This window comes from Polyodon spathula, chromosome 6 (assembly GCF_017654505.1).
Source record: "Polyodon spathula isolate WHYD16114869_AA chromosome 6, ASM1765450v1, whole genome shotgun sequence".
NCBI lineage: Eukaryota > Metazoa > Chordata > Actinopteri > Acipenseriformes > Polyodontidae > Polyodon > Polyodon spathula.
Genome location: NC_054539.1, coordinates 41,887,048 through 41,908,897, shown reverse-complemented (window position 1 = coordinate 41,908,897; position 21,850 = coordinate 41,887,048). Strand labels below are relative to the sequence as shown.

At 38.2% G+C, this 21,850-nt stretch overlaps 1 protein-coding gene across 2 annotated transcripts in view; it reads left to right on the top strand.

Moving 5' to 3' along the window:
* LOC121317194 (disrupted in schizophrenia 1 protein-like) overlaps positions 1 to 21,850 on the top strand; it is a 139,540-nt gene that overhangs the window by 41,485 nt on the left and 76,205 nt on the right. For both annotated transcript variants that reach the window (XM_041252862.1, XM_041252863.1), the window contains exons 4-9: positions 1,190 to 1,343; positions 1,749 to 1,875; positions 5,193 to 5,425; positions 11,962 to 12,016; positions 14,109 to 14,211; positions 21,064 to 21,252. In XM_041252862.1, coding sequence (XP_041108796.1) covers positions 1,190 to 1,343; positions 1,749 to 1,875; positions 5,193 to 5,425; positions 11,962 to 12,016; positions 14,109 to 14,211; positions 21,064 to 21,252 — 861 coding nt within the window. The remainder of the gene's footprint in view (positions 1 to 1,189; positions 1,344 to 1,748; positions 1,876 to 5,192; positions 5,426 to 11,961; positions 12,017 to 14,108; positions 14,212 to 21,063; positions 21,253 to 21,850) is intronic.

The following is a 21,850-nucleotide window of genomic DNA, read 5'->3' as shown; positions in this document are numbered from 1 at the left end:
GGGACTAAAGATGATGTAGGCATAATATATTTTATGAAAAAGTTGCATTTTGCATATAATAGCTGTATTTTTGTGATCACATGACTAAAATCTACAAAAACTTGTTACCAATGAAAAGTTCACACTGTGACAAAAAAGTGTATAGTTTGGATCTAAATGGAACACATGGTAATTTTGGTGTAAAACAGCTGACTCCTAAAATCACAAAATTCTTTTAGCACAGAGCATCACAAGGGCCTCAGCACACAAGGGGTTAAAGAAACACAAATAAAACTGGAACAAACAAACAGGGCACATGCTCCAAAATAAAAGATTTAAACAAAACAATACTGATCACAAACACTAATGTCAGACTGGGCATTCGCAAAATACAGGACGCACATTGCAACACACATTGAAACCCACAGTGAAACATGCAGTGAAACACACACCTACTCCCTCTCCCAGCATCCCAGAGAGAGGATTTCTCCTCCCTTAAATACATGTGGCCACTCCCCACACCTGTGATTGCTGGCAGGGACAGATTTAACCCCATCTCTGCCAACCCTATATTCTCACACACACACACACACACACACACACACACACTCTGTTTACAGCAGCAGGGCTTCTGCCCTGCCACAGTACTAAAGAAGATAGTGTTGTCTGGATCCCAAATATGTTGATATGAGGGGAGACTGTCGGTGAATAATGATTGGCCTTGTTGAGGGTAACATGGTCATATTGTAACGAACAGCTGGGAGGGTACCACAGAGTCCTTACCACATTACGGTAACCATATTCTCTGGACCAGACATGTACAAACATACTGTATAAAAATGTGGCATCTACAAACAAGGAAAAGCCATATGATGGCACCATTGGGACTAACTTTTAAGTTTCATAAAGTAGTAAGTAGTGAATAGTATAACTGACCCTATTTGTTAATAGCAGGTTATACTGCATTCATTCAGTCCTGAAGTTGGTTACCTTGACATTGATCAGCATGTGTATACGGTCACCTAAACAGCAGAGGTATAACAGTTTCCTGGGAAATATAAAATAATCACTTAGCATTCTGTACTATAGAGTCTGAATTACATTCTGCTGTTTTAGAAAAGCATTATCATTATTTTATATTTAACTGGGAAAACCAAACTGCTAGCTTCTGTTATCTTTTGAAATACTGTGCTTTTACTGTATCCTCTAGCTGACAAATTCCGAAAGAAATTGGCAGAGCTCAAGAGAGAGAGAAGTACCCTAAAGGTTGGTCTGCCATCAAGACATCCTGCAGTCTCTAGGTTTCTGGAAAGACTGAAAGACCAGGCACAATCGACCTTACAGCAAGCTTGTAGTGACTGTGGGTGAGTAGAGAAATACATTTTAGGTTTTTTATTAGCTTTTTTATCAGCTGTTTAAAAATGATTTGACCAGAGCAGCATCATTACCTGAATTTTGCGCATTTTATTTACTTAATTACTTATTTATTATTTATTTATTCAAGATACCCCACTTCTTATGGAGGTGGCAGAATGAGTGAAAACAGTAAATCTGTTGTACAATTTCAGAAAATATTGTCTTTACAGCCAGCTTTATATAAGAGCTAAGGCACTGGTAATGAGTACTTACAGTAGCTGTATTTAACGATCCTCTCAGTTAACTGAACCACAATGCACTATTGATTCACTGATATATCTAACAGTGTACAGTATTGCAGGGTAATTAGTGTTTTACATAAACTTGATAAACCTGCTTTCATTATGTTCAAGGTCTAATAATAAAGAGATTCAAGATTCACAAAAGATAGAAAAGGAGATCACATGCTCAGGTCAAGAAAAGACACAGGGCTCTATATTCAGAAGAGACCGACTCATTCAAGAAAAGCAACAGTTACAGGTAATGTTTAAGGAGATTGCATATTCTTTTTAGTGTGTTGCAGCAAATCTGTTGGAATCTCTGTGTTACACATAATGAGACCGTTATAAAATGGCTTGGATAAATTAAACAGTGATTGGCTGCATAAAATCACAAAAGGGACCTATTTTGTACTGGTGAGGATACATTCAATAAAACTTCATTTAAAATTTCAATTCTTATTTGTGTTTTGTTTTCATTTTATAAGCGCAATAACACACTTCTGGGTGGTTGAAGGCACACAACGTACCCTGGCATGCAGTAAGATCTGTCCTACCACACACCCTGTTGTGTGTTATTGCTTACAGACACAACCCGGGGTTGCACTTTGTATACTTTTATAGACAGTCTGACACAGTTTCTTCAATGTCAAACTTTATTTAATCCATCAAAACAACATTCTTCTAACATTTAATGCATGCTCATTAGTTTAAGTACTGTTTTAGGTAATATGACTTGGAATAGCTAAAGTACAAATATTCCAGTGTTTTCTGGAAAGTGTGTTTACATGACTGTGTTTTCTGAAAAATACTGGAAGTTCTGCACTGGTTGATATTTGAACCCAACCATAGTGAAACAAACAATCGTTTCCTTATGTTTGTGACTCACTATTGCAGTGGCACCCCAACTGTTAAACCTTTGCCAGTGCAGAGTAAATGGGTTGGTATAGGAGTCCTATATTTTACCCTTATAAAACGGGTTTCTGCAGTGATAACTCATGTATGATTAGTACCACATTCAATGTCCTGGCAGTCACCACCTGTTAATGCCTTGGGGTAGGTGTACTAAGATGGGCCAGTCGTAGCGCAAACACACCGCAATTTGCATTTTCATTGTGACACTTAGCAAAGTAAACATTTTTACCTACGTACCAAGAGAAAATATGTTAATGAAAAGAGCTGCAATATACTAATTTAAATAATTGTTGCATCTTCTTAACAAGATCTCTGTTGCGAGAGTCGTGTGACATTGTTCAAATAAATATTGGGAGTTGAGTTGTGGTTTGCTGCAGCAGAGGGTGCCTGAAGGATAACGTCTATACATGCAAGGGTGCAAGAATCAAAATGGTTTTTGTCAACAAATCAACATTGTTAAAGGTAAACGTCATCTGTACAATGCATTCTGTTCCGTCTTCATTTTCCCTATTTTAATACTGTTTTTAAAAAATGTGTTTCTATTAAAAAAGCTTTTCGTAGTTATACAGGAGTAGCCCCTCACTAACCGGATATGTTTGTCCGACAATAGGAGATGTCGGGTTTAAAAAAAATTACAATACAATCTCACACACATACATTAATAGTGCTCAATGTATTTAAAATGTAGAAATCATTGCACTGAAATAACACCAATATGTTCTAGGTAGTCTATAAATCTGTACAGTATGCCCGTACAGTATACAGTACAGTAGTAAAATCAAATTTGAACACCTAGCACACATTTTACTTTAGCCTGTAGGCTACCGAGATGGTAACACAAAATAAGTCATGCTGCTGCATTGTACATATTGGTGTACAATGCGAATAAAGGATTATTTTAAATTGAAACTAAATGATTTCAGCATTTTTTAATTATCATTATTATTAACTTGGCAGCCTAGACAGAACACAAAATAGACCATGGTGCTGCATTGACAAGTTATGATACTTACAGAAGTACAGTCAATTCTCATTATTACAAATTTCAAGGGACCAGTAACAAATTTTGCATTATACCACTAATTCGTATTATCATTAGTAGCCTGTAAGCCAAATGTACACTGTCCGTTTTTATTTTAGGGGAGCAGTGGTAAATTGTGCACATTTACAAACCATCTGCACATTAATAGAATAGGTTTTTGGCTGTTTGCTTCAAAAATGCATTGAGCACAACTGGCAACGCATGGGAAAAAGTGGACCGGGAAATGCAGCAATTGTTTGAAACATGCTTTCAAAAGTTCTTAACAAATTGGTACAATTGTAAGTGTCACAATTGATTTCAGCTTTCGTACATCTCATTATAATATTTGTGAACCCACATTTTCACTATCTCCACTCCCTTTTTGCGACTTTTTGCAGGAAAGCCTATAATTTAATATTTATCTACGCTTGAACCACAAATAGATACTGCTGACGAAGAGCATTCCCTAAAAAGTCACAAATAGCATTCCACTTGTCTAGTACATTTCACCCTAGACTCCCAACTGGTTTGCAACTATTGTGACAGCCGCAACACTTTAGTAAATCTACATCCAAGTTTCATCATAATTGGTAGCACTACAGTATTTTAATTGTCTAATAGTAGCGCCACTGTTTAGATCAATTGAATAGACCTAAAATGATCAAATCTATATTCGACACATATGCATGTTTGACAAATGGCTATGAACGTGTAACACACAGAAGCCCTGCACTAGTGTTTGGTTGTATGGGTATTGAAGATTTATTATTTTGTATTTAAGTTTGGAAGGGATGGAGTTAATTCCTTCCCTGCCGATACCACCTGTGGAATGAGGCTTGATTGAATAATTGATCATCAACCAAACACTATTTACAACTGTCACACACTCAATAACTTTTTAATGTTTAGACCAAACAATTACTGTAATGCCCATTCGGCCCTATTGTAACAAAGGAAATGTGCCCCCATTTTTCTGAAAAAAACAAAAGCAAAACAATTATTATTTTATTGTTTTAAATGTAGTAGTCACCAATTAATTATACCCCAATTTTCTCCCAATCTGACTTGTCCAATTGTATTTAGGCTCAGCTCACCGTTAGCACCCCTGCGCTGACTCGGGAATGGCTAAGACGAACACACGCTATCCTCCGAAGCTTGTGCCGTCAGCTTCTTCTCACTCTGCAGGCCTGCCATACAGCCAACCTCGAGCTACAGCGTTGGAGGACAATGCAGCTCTGGGGGCCCGGCCAGTCTATAGGGGTCGCTGGACACCTTGGCCGACCTAAGCCTTCCCCTTTGGGCGACACTTGGCCAATTGTGTGCCCTCCCCTAGACACTCCTGTCCATGGTCAGCAGTGGAAAAGCCTGGACCTGAACCACCGACCTCCAGGCTATAGGACGCGTCCTGCACTCCATGCGGAGCTCCTCTATTGGGAGACCCTGCAAAATATTTTTAACATTGTAAAACTAGCAAGAACCAGTTCCGATTATTATTATTTTTTTGCTATTATTTTTTTGCTAGTTTTATTATGTATAGAGCTCCTACTGCATTAGTATTGATTTCCACTGTTTTCATTGTGTCACTGCTAGAATTTTTTTTGAAAATTTAAGCCACTCTTTTTATTTATTGTTTACCAAAACAGAAGGAAATTCAGGACCTCAGAAGAAGGTTAGCAGAGCTTGAAATGAAAGAATATCAGTTAACTATGGATATTAAGGAGGAAGACAAACTGATTCAGTCCCAGGACAGTGAAGTGCCTTCATTGTTGAACATGCCTCTCAGTGAGCTGCAGGATATGAGCAAAGCCCTGGATGAAATAGGGAACTCTGTCCATCAGAAGCACCTATTCACTGAGATTCCCCATCACATAAAGAGGTAAGGATTAAAGCAATGGTGTTACAGGCTGTTTATTTGTTTATTGAATTAAAAATAGGTTTGGCACAGGTTAATATGGTTACACTCTTGTGTACCAGATGTACTTGAAGAAGACTTAAGATAGCTCTAATATTTCACAGCCATGCCAAGCTGCGCTTTAACCATTCAGTCAGTTAGTTTCCATTAGAATACAATAATCATTGTATGGGAAGATATTTAGCACTTTCAGGAAATTATATTCAAAAAATATAAAACCAGGGATGGCTCGATGAAAGAAAAGGATAAATGTAGTAGTTATGATCAAAATGAACTTTTCAGCCAGTAGCAGGTGGGATTTGGCTGCACAGTAGGTTAATACAAAAGACCAAGCTTTCCTGGTAGGTTTTATATATATCCAGCTGAGGCAGACACTGCGAAGGTCATTCCAATCTGATATCTTTTAAAGTCACATTACAGCAATTCTAGTATTTATACAGCACTCTGATAATAAGTATGCGTTCAATTGGATATAAGGTAGTATGACTGTGGACCCCATTTTCCTCTTATACAGTACATGGTGCTAACCAAATAATTCCTGTAAACACATTCCTTTACAGTGCTATGAAATAAATACATTAAAAATCCAATACACATTTAACATAATGTGGGCATCTTTCATATAGGAAAATGTGGGATTTACACCCTAGATGCTCTACGGTATAATATATATATAATATATATATATATATATATATATATATATATATATATATATATATATATATATATATATATACACACACACACACACACACACACACACACACACACACACATATATATATATATATATATATATATATATATATATATATATATATATATATATATATATACACTGAGTGTACAAAACATTAGGAACACCTTCCTAATATTGAGTTGCACCCCATTTTGTCCTCAGAACAGCCTCAATTCGTCGGGGCATGGACTCTACAAGGTGTCGAAAGCGTTCCACAGGGATGCTGGCCCATGTTCACTCAAATGCTTTCCGCAGTTGTGTCAAGTTGGCTGGTAGTGGATCTCTACTCAGAATAGCTCGTTCCATCTCCTCCTACAGATGCTCAATTGGATTGAGATCTGGTGACTGGGCAGGGCACTGCAGTAAGCTGAATTCACTGTCGTGGAACCATTCCTGGACAATCCTAGCCTTGTAGCATGGGGCATTATCCTGCTGAAAAAATCCATTAGCAGATGGATATACTGCTGCCATGAAGGGATGCACCTGATTGGCAGTGATGTTCAGATATCCTGTGGCATTCAAATGTTGCTCCACTTTTATCAAGGGGCCCAGTGTGTGCCATGAAAACACACCCCACACCATCACACCACCACCACCAGCCTGCAATGTTGACACGCGGCATGATGGATGCACGTACTCATGTGGTTTTCTCCATACCCTAGTGAAACATCAGCGTGAAACAGCAGGAACCGGGATTAATCAGACCAGGCAATGTTTTTCCAATCCTCCAGTGTCCAGTGTTTTCATTCCTTAGCCCACTGAAACCGCAGTTTCTTGTGTTTTGCTGAAAGAAGTGGAACTTAGGTCATCGGCTGCCATACCACATTCATGTCAAGGTATGAGTTGTGCATTCTTTATGGGTCTTTCGGCAGCAATATTGTACTGGACTGTCAGTTGACTAACTGTAGCCCGTCTGTTTCTCTGCACAATTCGTGTCAGCCTCCTTTGGCCTCTTTCGTCAATGAGCCATTTTCGACCACTGGTCTGCCGTTGGGTGGATGTCCTGGTGGACCATCCTTGATACACATGGGAAACTGCTGAGCCTGAAAAACCCAGCAGCTTTGCAGTTCTTGACAGACTCAAACTGGCGTGCCTGGTACCTACGACCATACCCTGTTCAAAGGCACTTAAATCTTTTGTCTTGCCCATTTACCCTCTGAATGGCACACATACACAATCCATGTCTCAATTGTGTCAAGGCTTAAAAATCCTTCTTTAACCTGTCTCCCCTTCATCTACACTGATTGAAGTGTATTTAACAGGTTACATCAATAAGGGATCATAGCTTTCATCTGGTTTTACCTTGTCAGTATATTTCATGGAAAGAGCAGGTGTTCCTAATGTTTTGTACACTCAGTGTGTATGTGTGTGTGTGTGTGTATATATATATATATATATATATATATATATATATATATATATATATATATATATATATATATATATATATTATATATTTAAGATAGCAGGGAGGGGGTTAAAATTCCTCCCTGCTAAAACCATGTGAAAATGCACTGTTAAGGGGCTAAGTGTTTTTGTAATTGTAATCCCCTGCACCTGGTGCTAATTGTAAATTGGAGCCAGGTGCAGGGTATTTAAGAGAGGCAGCCAGTCTGCTAGAGGCTGCTGAGTGAAGAGCCCGACTGCGTGTGTGTCCAGTCGTATTGAAGAGAGTGCTGTGTGAAGTTCATGTGAGTTTGTGTCCGCTGTTTGAGTCAGGTAAACGGCTTAGCCGTCCTGAGTGCTTAGTTAGGTTCCCGTTAATGTTAGTTAGAGCTCCAAGAGCGAGCTAGGTGTTTGTTTCTGTTCTGTTTGTTTTCATTTTGTGTTAAGTGCGTGTCAGCACTTTAAAAATCTATTTCCGTGTGCTGGGTCCTGTCTTAAAGGGGCAACGAACTACGCAAGTTGCAAGGATCGTTTCACTATATATATATATATATATATATATATATATATATATATATATATATATATATATAAAGAAAAAAGTTGAAAAAAGAACCATATGGGAAAACACAATTAACAAATTTATAATTAAAGACCAGGACAGAATTTCCCTGTTGTGTGTTAAAGGGACAAAGTAAAGTGGTGAGGTGCAATCATTTCACTATATATATATATTTGGTGTGACCACCCTTTGCCTTCAAAACAGCATCAGTTCTTCTAGGTACACTTGCACACATTTTTTGAAGGAACTCGGCAGGTAGGTTGGCATTTTGGGGAACTAACCACAGTTCTTTTGTGGATTTAGGCAGCCTCAGTTGCGTCTCTCTCTTCATGTAATCCCAGACAGACTCGACGATGTTGAGATCAGGGCTCTGTGGGGGCCATACCATCATTTCCAGGACTCCTTGTTCTTCTTTACGCTGAAGATAGTTCTTAATAACTTTCGCTGTATGTTTGGGGTTGTTGTCATGCTGCAGAATAAATTTGGGGCCAATCAGATGCCTCCCTGATGGTATTGCATGATGGATAAGTATCTGCCTGTACTTCTCAGCATTGAGGAGACCATTAATTCTGACCATTTTTCTGACCAAATTTCATTTGCAGAAATGCAGCCCCAAACTTGCAAGGAACCTCCACCATGCTTCACTGTTGCCTGCAGACACTCATTTGTGTACTGCCTTCTGCTACAGCCAAATATTTCAAATTTTGACTCATTAGTCCAGAACACCTGCTTCCATTTTTCTGCACCCCAGTTCCTGTGTTTTCGTGCATAGTTGAGTCGCTTTGCCTTGTTTCCACGTCGGAGGTATGTCTTTTTGGCCGCAAGTCTTCCATGAAGGCCACTTCTGACCAGACTTCTCTGGACAGTAGATGGGTGTACCAGGGTGCCACTGTTTTCTGCCAATTCTGAGCTGATGGCACTGCTGGACATCTTCCGACTGCGAAGAGAAGTAAGCATGATGTGTCTTTCATCTGCTGCAGTAAGTTTCCTTGGCCAACCACTGCATCTACGGTCCTCAACATTGCCCGTTTCTTTGTGCTTCTTCAAAAGAGCTTGGACAGCACATCTGGAAACCCCTGTCTGCCTTGAAATGTCTGCCTGGGAGAGACCTTGCTGATGCAGTATAACTACCTTGTGTCTTATTGCTGTGCTCAGTCTTGCCATGGTGTATGACTTTTGACAGTAAACTGTCTTCAGCAACCTCACCTTGTTAGCTGAGTTTGGCTGTTCCTCACCCAGTTTTATTCCTCCTACACAGCTGTTTCTGTTTCAGTTAATGATTGTGTTTCAACCTACATATTGAATTGATGATCATTAGCACCTGTTTGGTATAATTGTTTAATCATACACCTGACTATATGCCTACAAAATCCCTGACTTTGTGCAAGTGTACCTAGAAGAATTGATGTTGTTTTGAAGGCAAAGGGTGGTCACACCAAATATGGATTTGATTTAAATTTTTCTTCTGTTCACTTTGCATTTAGTTAATTGATAAATATAATCTATTAACATGTCTATTTTTGAAAGCATTCTTACTTTACAGCATTTTTTCACACCTGCCTAAAACTTTTGCACAGTACTGTATATTCATAATTGTGCCGTTTAGAATGTTTTCAAAAGCTGAATTAATTGAAGTGTTTTTCACTTCCGGTATGATTATATATTTTTTTGCTTTCAGACAATTTGTGAAACCGCATCATTTCTTCCTCCCATTCCATTTTCTCTCTATTTTTAAATCACACAATTTTTTTTTTTTAAATGTCACCCGCAGTACTATTCCTGGCATGCATATTGTGAAGGCGCTGCTTCCCACTTCTTGACATCATATGTCACTATAGGTGACTGACCCATGTTTTCTCTGTTGTAGTGTTTATATAGCTCTTTAATGTTTTGTCACCATGTCTGTCTGTGTTGTGCAGAGTGGTGGGGGAGTGGCTGTTTGCTGGTTGTGTGAGTGAGAATGAGGGTGTTGTACTGCTGTTGACTGGCATTCTGCCTGCACAATAAACACTCAGTGAAAGAGTTATTGGTGTCTGCCTGACTCCTTAGCTTGACCGGTTCACCGCTTCCCAAGAAGAAGACTTTGAAAGGTTTTTCCAAAAAATGCATCTGTCTTGGTTGAAAGAGTACCATTTTTTTTGCATCTGAACTGTAATCTACACGTGGTGATGCTTGCCAAGTTTCTTGTTGATTGGTTACACCGCATGTGATCAGGAGCAGTTTAAAGTTTTGAGAAAAAAAATAATAATAACCAGAACTGCCAGGCAGTTTTACGGCTCCCAAGCCCAAGTATCAGTACCCGTCTAAGCGTGTTTAGTGCTCAATGTGCCAGGTTTAAAATAAGCAACTTCAACAATTCCACAGAAGAAGATTTTGAAAGTTTTTTTATAAAAATGCGTCAGGCGGCCATCTTGTTTAACACACAAATGCCACTTTTGAAAATGTAAATTTTACCGACACAGGCACAATGGTTTTCAAGGTTGGAGTTAATCAAGTGTACCGTTTTTAAACTGAAGCATTTTTAAATAAGAAGAAAATGTAGGAGTGGCAGCCATATTGTTTCACGAAACATAACCATTTTGACATTTGTCACCGGAATGATGCCTACCAAGTTTTTAGTCTGTTGGTCTGACGGTTTTCAAATAAAAGCGGTATGCTGTTAAGGGCACGATTCGGTGTAATTTGTGCCTAATTAAAAAAAAAAAAAAAAAAAAAAAAAAGAAAAAAATCCTTTCAATAACACTAGGCTTCCCAAGTCAACTCGGAAGCCTAATTACATTTACACAATATGAAAAGATAAATATCTGTTAATGAACTTTTTTTTTTTTTTTTTTTTTTTTTAAATCCGTCATAATCACGTCAACACGCATCAGAAAAACATCTGTAACATGTGTTTATCCCCTATTAGTCTCCTTACTAGAGTACAGTGTATGTACAAACTGAGGCAACAGTGGCTATGGCTGAGAGTGGTGATTTCACAGGGACAGAAGACAAACAATAAAAAGCAAGAACAACAGCCCCTGAAGCTGCCTACAGGCTGCTCTGATCATGTTTAGCAGAATTTGGGGTTTTAACCTGCTGATTGCCACCATTTTAACAAATGGGGAAAATTCTATTTTGGGAGCATTACCAATTTTTTTATTGTTAACACATATATTGTTGCTTATTAAATGTTATTACAGTTTAATTTAACCATTTTACTGTATCATGAAATTCCTGTTTGCATTTTTAGTTTATGGACTGTCTCTAATGTTCTGGTTTGTGTGCTTCTTGGTTGTTGTGCAGTTAAAAGTTCATCTCTTAATACACTCATAATACATTTGTTGGACTAAACTGGGACCAATTACCAACCTTATTCATTAGAGAAAGCTAAACAAACGTTTGTTTGAACTCGGAGCCCCTGGTTTCAGAGCCCCTTGATTGTGAGATGTGAAAATAGGGGCTCACCCCGTAGGGATCTCCAACTAGTTGCAGAAAAGACATAAAAAAAAAAAAATCAAGAGAATCTACAGCATTAAGGCCAGTTCAAACATGCAACCATTGCTGAGGGTGATTTGTAGTCTCTGAAGTCATACGAATGTCTGACGATCAAAAGGGAGACTGGCCACTAGAGTTCAACTCCAGCTGGTCGCATTACCCGAACGTCACACAACCCTCTCCCGATTGACGCAAGATTGAGACATGAGCCAAAGATTGCCTGCAACAAGAGGACTTTTGTAAAAAAAAGTGCTTGTCTCGAGCTCACTACTGTATATCCTGTGGGTTGAAGAATTAGATAACTTTAACATGTGTTACATTTGTATTTTACAGCCTCAAAGAAAGGGAACGATCACTGAGCACAACTATTAAAGAGGCTACAGCAAAAGTAAGTGTGTTTCACTAATGATATCCTTTTAGAGTAGTTCTCAATTTTGAAACAAATGACAGGTTAAATAACAGGTTCTTTTAGTTGTGAACATGATCTGTTATGAATACTTAAGCAGTAAAACATGCCCAGTGTACAATGTTGTGGAATTACTGCACTGCTAACTGCAGATATAAAACTGCTCCATGAGAAAAACATGAGTAGTATTTTTTAATGAAATGCTTTTTGTAAATGTATAACTATGCAGCAAAATGTAGTTCCACAGTGGAATTATTGACAAGGAAAACTACAAAAATGTATTCAATTAATAATGTATGTAACTAATGGTTTTCAACAGATACTAGTGAAGCGTTATCGAACATGTGTTCCCATACCTCTCGAAAAACTTTTAAAATACATTGCCCAAATACAAACTGCAATTTAGTACTACTTTTTCCTGTAGGGATGGACTGATTATCAGTTTGGAATTGGCAGTTAATAGTAAAAAAACATAATCTGTATTCGCATTTCCCTGTCATTGGCATCGATAATATAGTTATTTTTATTATCCACTTTTAAAGGCTTGCTGCTATTCTAGGAGCGAGACGGCAGCCCCTGTTCTTTGCTCATTGGTTTACCCCAAACTCTTGGACCTCCAAACTTCTGTCCTGGAGTTTCTTTCCTCCTCCTCCTCCTCCTCCCCTACTGTGCAGATGTATTTTCCTTTCAGAGGTCCATTTAAGCAATAGAACCCATAGAAGAGTGCTTTACCGTCTAGTAAGGTCAGCCTTGTGTCATTAAATGTCCCGTAAATTTCAGTATTTAACCTACCTGTAGGTCCTAAAATGTATTAGTGAAAATAAAATGCTGTTTGGGCTGTTTGTTCAGTAACTTGTTTACAGTGTTCATGAAGTTTATTCAAAGCTTCCTTCCTGGCTTTGTTGGAGAAGAGAGCACCAGCCTATGTTGTTACTGTGATATGCTGAAATAAAGTTGCTGAAAGTAATCAGACTACATCCAGCTGTTTGATTTCTTCATTCAAACCATACTATTGCTGTTGTGTTTACTGTATTGCCGCTGACAGCAAAAACTATTCTCGATTTTTTTAAAACTTTATTTGTTATACTAAATTTAAATGGATTGATTGAGCGTGAGGAAGCTGACTTAATGTTCACTGACAGACAACAGTAAGAGGGCGTGCACAAGAACAAGCAGAAAAACAGTAAAATACACAAATACTGTATTTATGTATTTTCCAGCAGATTGATTTAGAACAGTGATTAAACATAAAAACTCTGAAAGATAAGTCAGGTCATTTACCAGAGGTTACAGCCCTCGTATTGACTAATCAGATTAAAGGACTGTTCAGTTCTCAGGTTTATATGTAAATTGCTGTATTCTGTTGCAATACAAAATACAATAACCCATGAGGCACAACCTGCACTATAATCTCCATGGTGCTGATATTTGATTTGAGTAGCTTATAGGATGCTTCAACACAACAAACTCCAGGAGTACTTTTGGCCAGAAACTAAGAAAGAGTCACTTCTCTTTTCATATAATATGTACAAAGTTTAAACACATGGTAAACACAAAAAATGTGTCAAATAGCCTGACAAATAAACAAAAGCATTGAAATAGGGAAAAAAATAAACACTGAAAAACAGTAGCTGTGGTTACATCTGAAACACCTATTGCTGTCAGTAGAGACTCTCACTGGAGGCAAAGATTATATTTCTGAACCACAGGTAGATCCACAGCAGGCAGACCATGCTAATAACAATCATAAAGGGCATCAAAAACAAAGCAAAGCAAGTCATGTTTACAAAGTTCCTACTTGTTATGCAAGTATCCAGTTTCTTAGACCTGATGTAATAAGGTGTCATCAACCTGTTGTCAAATACAACAATATATTATTGCTATATAATTTGGAATCATAATAATAATAATAAAAAAACAGCAGTTCTATTAAGAAAAAAAATTCCAGTTTTCATCTTTCTTTCACACTTTTAGTATCTTTTATAAAAAAAGCACTTCAGATAAGTACACTTTAAATATTCCTTATTTTTTCTCCTAAATAAATAATGTTCAATGTCTGTCTTCCTCCATCTAGGTTTTCATGAATCAGAAACTATGCAGCAGCCTAAGAAAGAAAGCTAGTGATATTGAGACACAACTACCAACCCTACATGAAGCCAAAGTGGTAGCCATATCAGGTAATCATTTTGTCATGTCTAAATGTTACTATTAGAAGTGCAGTGCTGTATGTGGAGCCCAATTTCCATACCCAGACAACTGCAGGGTGAACACAAGGCCCTGTTGTGAAGCAAGTGAAATGGCAAAGGCAAGTTTTCTGAAAGGAAAACATTATTTTGACATCATAAGACTACCAAGAAACAATTAAACTGTTCCTCCCTGCACAGGTGTTTCATACCAAAAAAAGTGTTTCATTTTGCCTGTGCTTCAAAACAGGACCCAAGTCCCTATACACCCTACAACTGAGGTGGTTCTATTATGTTAACTGTTTTATCCATCTCAAACCCCTGCTTACTACACACACACATACACAGGCACGCACACACACATACATACACACTCACTCACTCGCACCTCTCATCCATCCATCCATACTGCCTACTTCAAGCTGTTTGTTTTTGGGCAACTTTAAGTTGCTTTGAGTTTGTGTGGAGAGTCTAAAGCTGAAGGAACACCAAGGAGCTTTTTCAGGTACAGTGGCTTGAAACTGGTTCCAGGAGACCTGGTTTGAGGCAACTTTGCTCTATCAAACTCCAAGTCTCCCCTGGTGTGCCATGCGGTGATCTGAAACCTAGTTCCAAGCCACAAAGTGGCTTCATGTTCCCTCAACTTAAGTGCAGACACTGAACAGCTATCCTTCTCCCATTCCAACCAAGTGCTATTCCTGGCACGTTCACCAGAGAAGTTCAAAGCAAGGTAAGGGCACAATTAAGAGAACAATTACGATGCTTAGGGCCCGATCTTCGATCTTCGCGCAATCCCCTCGCTAAAAAATAGTGCTTTGGCACAAAATGAGAGATATTCCAAAATGGCACGAAGTTGTTGCACGGACATTGGAATATAGAAGTTTTTTGAGCAATTCACAAATCTGTTTGTGCCTCGCAAAACCGTCTGCGCAGTCACTACCAATATAGCAACTGCACACAACAGCCAAGTGAAAATGCAGAATGGACAGTCACCATTAGTAATGGCATTACCCCGACAAGCTGCTATCATTGGAGTTGCCACAGTATGTACCGATATGACAGCAGACAAGACCATCCAATATATCGTGCACAGATACATACGGACCATTGAAATACACAGTTGGCTCCATAGGTAGGCGCCGAGTTTTCAAATTAATGAACTGAACGCCACTGTTTTATTGAATACGGACAGTATTGTATCACAAGGAAATACTATATGGGTTTCTTTAAAGGCCAGCTGATCCGACATAGCTGTATGTTTTTTAAGTAAAATTAAAAATGTTTTTTTTCTGAATGATTTTTTTTTTTATATATAAGTCATGCCGTGACAAAGTCTACTGTGGTAGCACTCTCTCTGATTTGTAAATGTAACGAGTTCATTCACCTGCAAAGTAAACATCAATCAAGCATTTTTATATAAACAATTAATAATAAAAAAACATAATCTGTAATCGCATTTCCCTGTCATTGGCATCGATACCAGCGAAAAGAAAATAAGTTTTAGTTTTAAAAATATCTAGTAGTCTAGTGTTAATGCTATTTGTTCAGTAACTTGTTCACAGTGTGTTCATGAAGTTTATTCAAAGCTTCCTTAAATTCTGAAGGCATTTTTATATACACAATACACAGAAGTGCATTATGTTATTCATTCTACTCACCCATTTCAATATCATGATTAAGCCCAGTTTGTAAGGTTTTGAGTGTCGCCAGAATGGATTTTTTTTGTTATGCCATTTTTTAAGAATAATAATTAATTCTAAATACGCTCCTAAAATGTTAATTGTAGCCTACTATGATTTCTCAATAAATGAACAGTCTCTGTACAGTTAGCAACATCGACATTCAGCAGACTGGACAGCTGCATAAAAATGGCCATAAATTACAGTTAACAGAACTGTTTGTCCCGCCTAAGCTAACTTATGATTGGACTGCTGCAGAGAAAATACAGGTCTTTGATTGGTTGATCATATCACCGGTCTGATTTTAGGAAAACGTTAACTGCAGCTGCCCACCCCTCACCCATAATGCACAGCAGCCTATGGAATAGCCAAATAAAGCAATTAGCCACAAGATGGGTGTATGACGTATTTATACAATTAATTTATAGATGTGTGGCAACACACAGCAAAGATAATAGGTAGGACCCCCCTCCCCTCTTCATCCTTCTCTCAATCTTCATTTCCATACTTTGATGGTACACGTTGGATGCCGATATGCCTGTGGAGCAGTGAAGAACACATATAACTGTATATGTAAACACATTACCGCTGTCCATCATATCAATACAGTGATAAAATGGAGTGTGACAACCAGTGGAGTACCACAGGGATCAGTATTAGGTCCTCTGCTATTCCTAATCTACATTAATGATTTAGATTCTGGTATAGTAAGCAAACATGTTAAATTTGCAGACGACACAAAAATAGGAGGAGTGGCAAACACTGTTGCAGCAGATGATCTAGACACATGGCAAATTACATTTAAGAGAGAAAAGTGTAAGGTACTGCACGCAGGAAATAAAAATGTGCATTATAAATATCATATGGGAGATACTGAAATTGGAGAAGGAATCTATGAAAAAGACCTAGGAGTTTTTGTTGACTCAGAAATGTCTTCATCTAGACAATGTGGGGAAGCTATAAAAAAGGCCAACAAGATGCTCGGATACATTGTGAAAAAAAAAAGTGTTGAATTTAAATCAAGGGAAGCAATGTTAAAACTGTACAATGCACTAGTAAGACCTCATCTTGAATATTGTGTTTAGTTCTGGTCACTTCGCTATTGCTGCTCTAGAAAGAGTGCAAAGAAGAGCGACCAGAATTATTCTGGGTTTAAAAGGCATGTCATATGCAGACAGGCTAAAAGAATTGAATCTGTTCAGTCTTGAACAAAGAAGACTAAGCGGCGACCTAATTCAAGCATTCAAAATACTAAAAGGTATTGACAGTGTCGACCCAAGGGACTTTTTCGACCTGAAAAAAGAAACAAGGACCAGGGGTCACAAATGGAGATTAGACAGAGGGGCATTCAGAACAGAAAATAGGACGCACTTTTTTACACAGAGAATCGTGAGGGTCTGGAATCAACTCCCCAGTAATGTTGTTGAAGCTGACACCCTGGGATCCTTTAAGAAGCTGCTTGATGAGATTCTGGGATCAATAAGCTACTAACAACCAAACGAGCAAGATGGGCTGAATGGCCTCCTCTCGTTTGTAAGCTTTCTTATGTTCTTATAACTGATCCACCCATCCGGTGTGTGGGGATGGAGGTGGGGATCTGTACTATTGTACTCTACTGTACTACAGAGTGGACTGTTACTCCGACACTATGAGAGCCAGCGGTGTGCAGTTATTGGAAGTAGCGCATCATAATTATCGAGCAGATATTGGTATATTCAGACGAATTAGGGCTTTCACCCAATTCAAATTTTATTGCGCTATGTGCATATTGAATGTCCACCTAGAATACATTTGCATCACATGTTTATAGTTACCGATGCATTACCATATGCTAATAGGACGGTATTAAAAGAACAGAAGGAAGGCAGTGTGCTGGACAGAGGTGAGCGCATGTTTCCACACTTGTCTGTTGGACATGGGAATACGCTATAAACGTCACTATGATGTGAACATGTTATATATGTTATAGAAACAAAAAAAAAAAAAGAGGCTTATTGTTTGTATGTTTTTGCCGCAAATTGACTATGGTGATGCAGTATATAGGTTTGCATCACCATCAACTTTAGGTAAACTGAATTCGCTGTATCATGCAGCATTGAGGTACAATACAAATACAAGATTTAATACTCATCATTGTATATCATACGATTTGGTAGACTGGACTTTGGCTTTATGAAGATTGAAGCATTGGTATATTCTGGTATATAAGGCTATTCAATGTAAATTATATGAGTATACTTATTTAAATGAATACCTTATAACTTCCCATAGTAACCATAGCCTCAGAGCTCATTCTTTTTTGCATTTTAAAATTCCAAATGTGCGTACTGAGGCTGGTAAAGGATCCTGCGCTTATTATGCCCCATGGTCCTGGAATGAGTTCCAGCTCAAACTAAAGCTGCAGACCCAGATATCTTTATTGCAATTTAAGAGTAAACTGCATGATTTCGTGACTGAGAGTTGTAAATGTTTTAAATGGTTGACTACTTTTGTGTATTTTGATTATTGTTTTAAATGTTATTTGCCTGTGTCTTAATTGTATTTTATTGTGTACTTGTTCTTATTGTCCGATTGACTCGCTGCTATCTGCTTGGCTAGGTCTCACTTGTAAAAGAGGTTTTAATCTCAATGTGACTACAAGGATATATATATATCCTGGTATTGACTGTTGATCTACTAAAAAACTACTAAAAATAGGAAGATATTGCATAGTCGGCAAACAGTTTGGGGTCATACAAGTACTAATATATTTGTGCACAGTTTTTGCAAAGGCTTTGTTGGGCACACAAGCCGTCATCTTATATATTATAGATTATAAAACGACGACTCGTGTGTCTATAAAAAAAACAGTTTTTCTCAATAAGGTGTCTAGAAGGGCTAATATTCCGATAATATCCTAATACTAAGTGGGTATTCGGGATCACGTTTTCAGAATACTGGTATCCAGAATACGGACGGATTCATTCGGAATAACCTGTTTACATGGCATGGAATAGCTGTTCAAATTTCCCACTATTCCGAATACAACTGGAATCCTGATAGGACATGATAACTGGAACAGGTGCCTGCATAACAATATTGGTGCAGTCAATTGCAGGTGCGCGACCTCATGAAAACCCTGCATCATCTCCTCACTGTTTGCACCGGTCGAGGTGGCGGGACACGGCTGACTGGGTGAACCCCACTGTATCACCTGCTACCTTCTGGAAGGTCCCGGTAGCCAGGATACACATACACGACCAATTGCTCAGATAATGCATGACTGCGCAGGTTTGTTCTGGCCAGGTCAGCATGCAGCATGTGGCATAGATGAGTCGAGACGATACCTGGACATGATTTGTTCATTGCTGAGCTCCTCATATGTGTGCCGAGGCCAGTGCACCCTTTCAGCATATCTTTGCCTATGTCGGGGCTGCTGTTTCTGGGTGTGCCTTGCATCATTCACATCCAAATCTTGACGGACACGCTGCATGCTACCCACGTTTCCCATCGTTGCCTCTTTATAGTCAGTGCTGGAATGGTGTGCGCGGAGTTATTCTGCGCGTCACAAACCTGGTTTTGTGCTTGGTGCATACCTTCGAATATACCAGGATCATGCATATCGTCGGCCACTCCCCCCATATTGCGCGATGCATACAGTTTATTTCTGCACAGCGCAGAATGGATTGTAACGTGCAAAAGGACGTTTTGAATATGACAACTTGGCACAATTTCGACATAACGGCCATCTGCGACGTGCATACCCCTCTGCGCGGTGTGCAAACCTTTCAAACGTCGGGCCCTTAGTCTTTAAAAAACAGTCCTTAACATAAAATCTTTAAAACAGTTATTTAAGTTTTGTGAATTGGGCCTTGCGTTTCAATTGCTGCTACTACTGCCTATGTAACCCTATGTTGGCTATACTGGAGTTTGCAAATGATAAACTTCAACATTACTTCTTTTTCACGCAGCAAGGAAAGAAGCATGTACACCTCCAAGCTGTTGTAAGAGATTGACTGAAAAATAATTAATGCATTCAGTTGATTTGGGTTGGCTGAGTGGTGACGTCAGGCCAGAATGCAGGAACGAAAACAAAGGCAAAATACTCTGGTGCAAACAGAAATAAAATAAACAATCAAACAAAAACATTTAAATAAATAAAAAGGTCACACAAAACAAGTCACGAACACTAAGCACACAGATCGGTCAGGCTGGGCAGTAGCCTTCACTGACACAGATTATTTTTAGTTTTTTTTTCTTTTCAGTTTACCTCGCTCTTGTTCCTCCTTCCTAGAAACCACAACACTCCACTACCATCAACCCAGAGTGCAGAAAGCTGCATGCTTTTATACATTCAACCATCTCCAGATTAGCAACATATTAAACAAATAATAATAATAATAATAATAATAATAATAATAAAAAAACATATATACAAGCAGGGCTTTGCCCTGCCCCCTTTAATATGTGCAGGGCTTTGGCTGACCTGGACGATGTACTGAGTGTACATGTAAATTTAGTCAACCTGATAACTATTACAATGAAATATAAATATCCCAGACTATATTATATATATAATATATATATATATATATAATATTATATATATATATATATATATATATAATGAATAAAATGACACGAAAGCTTTCGAGATCTTCAAGTGAAAACAGGTCCACAGCTGTCTTGTATTAAAAGTGTGTGTGATTTAGGCTACTTCAGAAAATCTGTAGCTCGTAATATGTTGTGCATATGTCTGCGGGCTCAAATATTCATGACTGCTTGCAACTGGAGTTTCCTGTGGTAGTTTTCTGAAAACCCGGGAGACCGTTTTGATGGATTTCAAAATGTTGAAATATGACAAAAACTGCATTGACTTAGGTGTTTTTTTAATCACTAAACAATATTCACATTGTGTGTTCCTGGCAAAACCATTTTAAATCACTGAAGGAATGAAATATGATTGTTCTTTACACTACACATTTATACACTATTGTAATCTTCCCCACACATTAAAGAGAGGCCTGTTGTATTGGGATTACTATCATTGATAATCCCCCCCCCCCCTTTTTTTCTTTTTAATATGCTGATTTTGGATGTGCCAGTCCTTTTAAGACATAATCTCTTCCAAATCATGAAGTTAATTTCAACTGACATTGATAGAAAGCAATCTTTTTTGATTTCACAGGAAATGATTTCTCCACTGCTAAGGACCTGAAGGAAGAGATGAGGTCATTGAGCTTGGAGAAAGACAGGCTGGAAGAGCTCATTAAGAAACTACATCTTTTGAGAATTGGTAACGACCGTTCGTTAGACATGACCAAAGAGGACTACATCAGGGTGAAACAAGAGTTGAAGCTCAAGAAGACTCAGTTTGGTAAGCATCTTTGATAGTCTTTTTGCTGCTCTTATCTATATTACAGTATTCATTACTTATACAGTGTTTCATTTGTACATTTTCAATGTGGCACTCATATGAAATAGTAGGATCTAACAATCGCCCCAGGTATGTGAACACATGAACTGTTTCCATTATTAATACAGAATTAAAGCCACTTATTATGTAAATCACCCAGTAAAAATGAAAAGCATTTTGAGGGATGTTTATTTTAATCTCTGGTCATATCTGAGACTACTGATTTACTGGGCCACATTTAAAGCAAGCCCACTTAATGTTTACATTCTATGACAGCTGCCATTCTCTTTAAATTATCCTAGGATGCTTTGTCAAGTTTAAAATTCATCATACCGCCTTCAATGCTTTAAAGGTTCTTGCATAGATTCAATTTACAGAATCAGATTAAGAAGTTTAAAACATGAATTTAATAATAACATCTAATAACAACAATGTTACAAAGCCAACTTTGTTGGCAACTGAGGAGCATCTTAGTACCACTATCGTCAAAGCAGTACTCGATCTAGGCCGCTGATGGTTTGTAGTCAAAGCAGTGTACTGTAGGGGCTTGTATGTATCC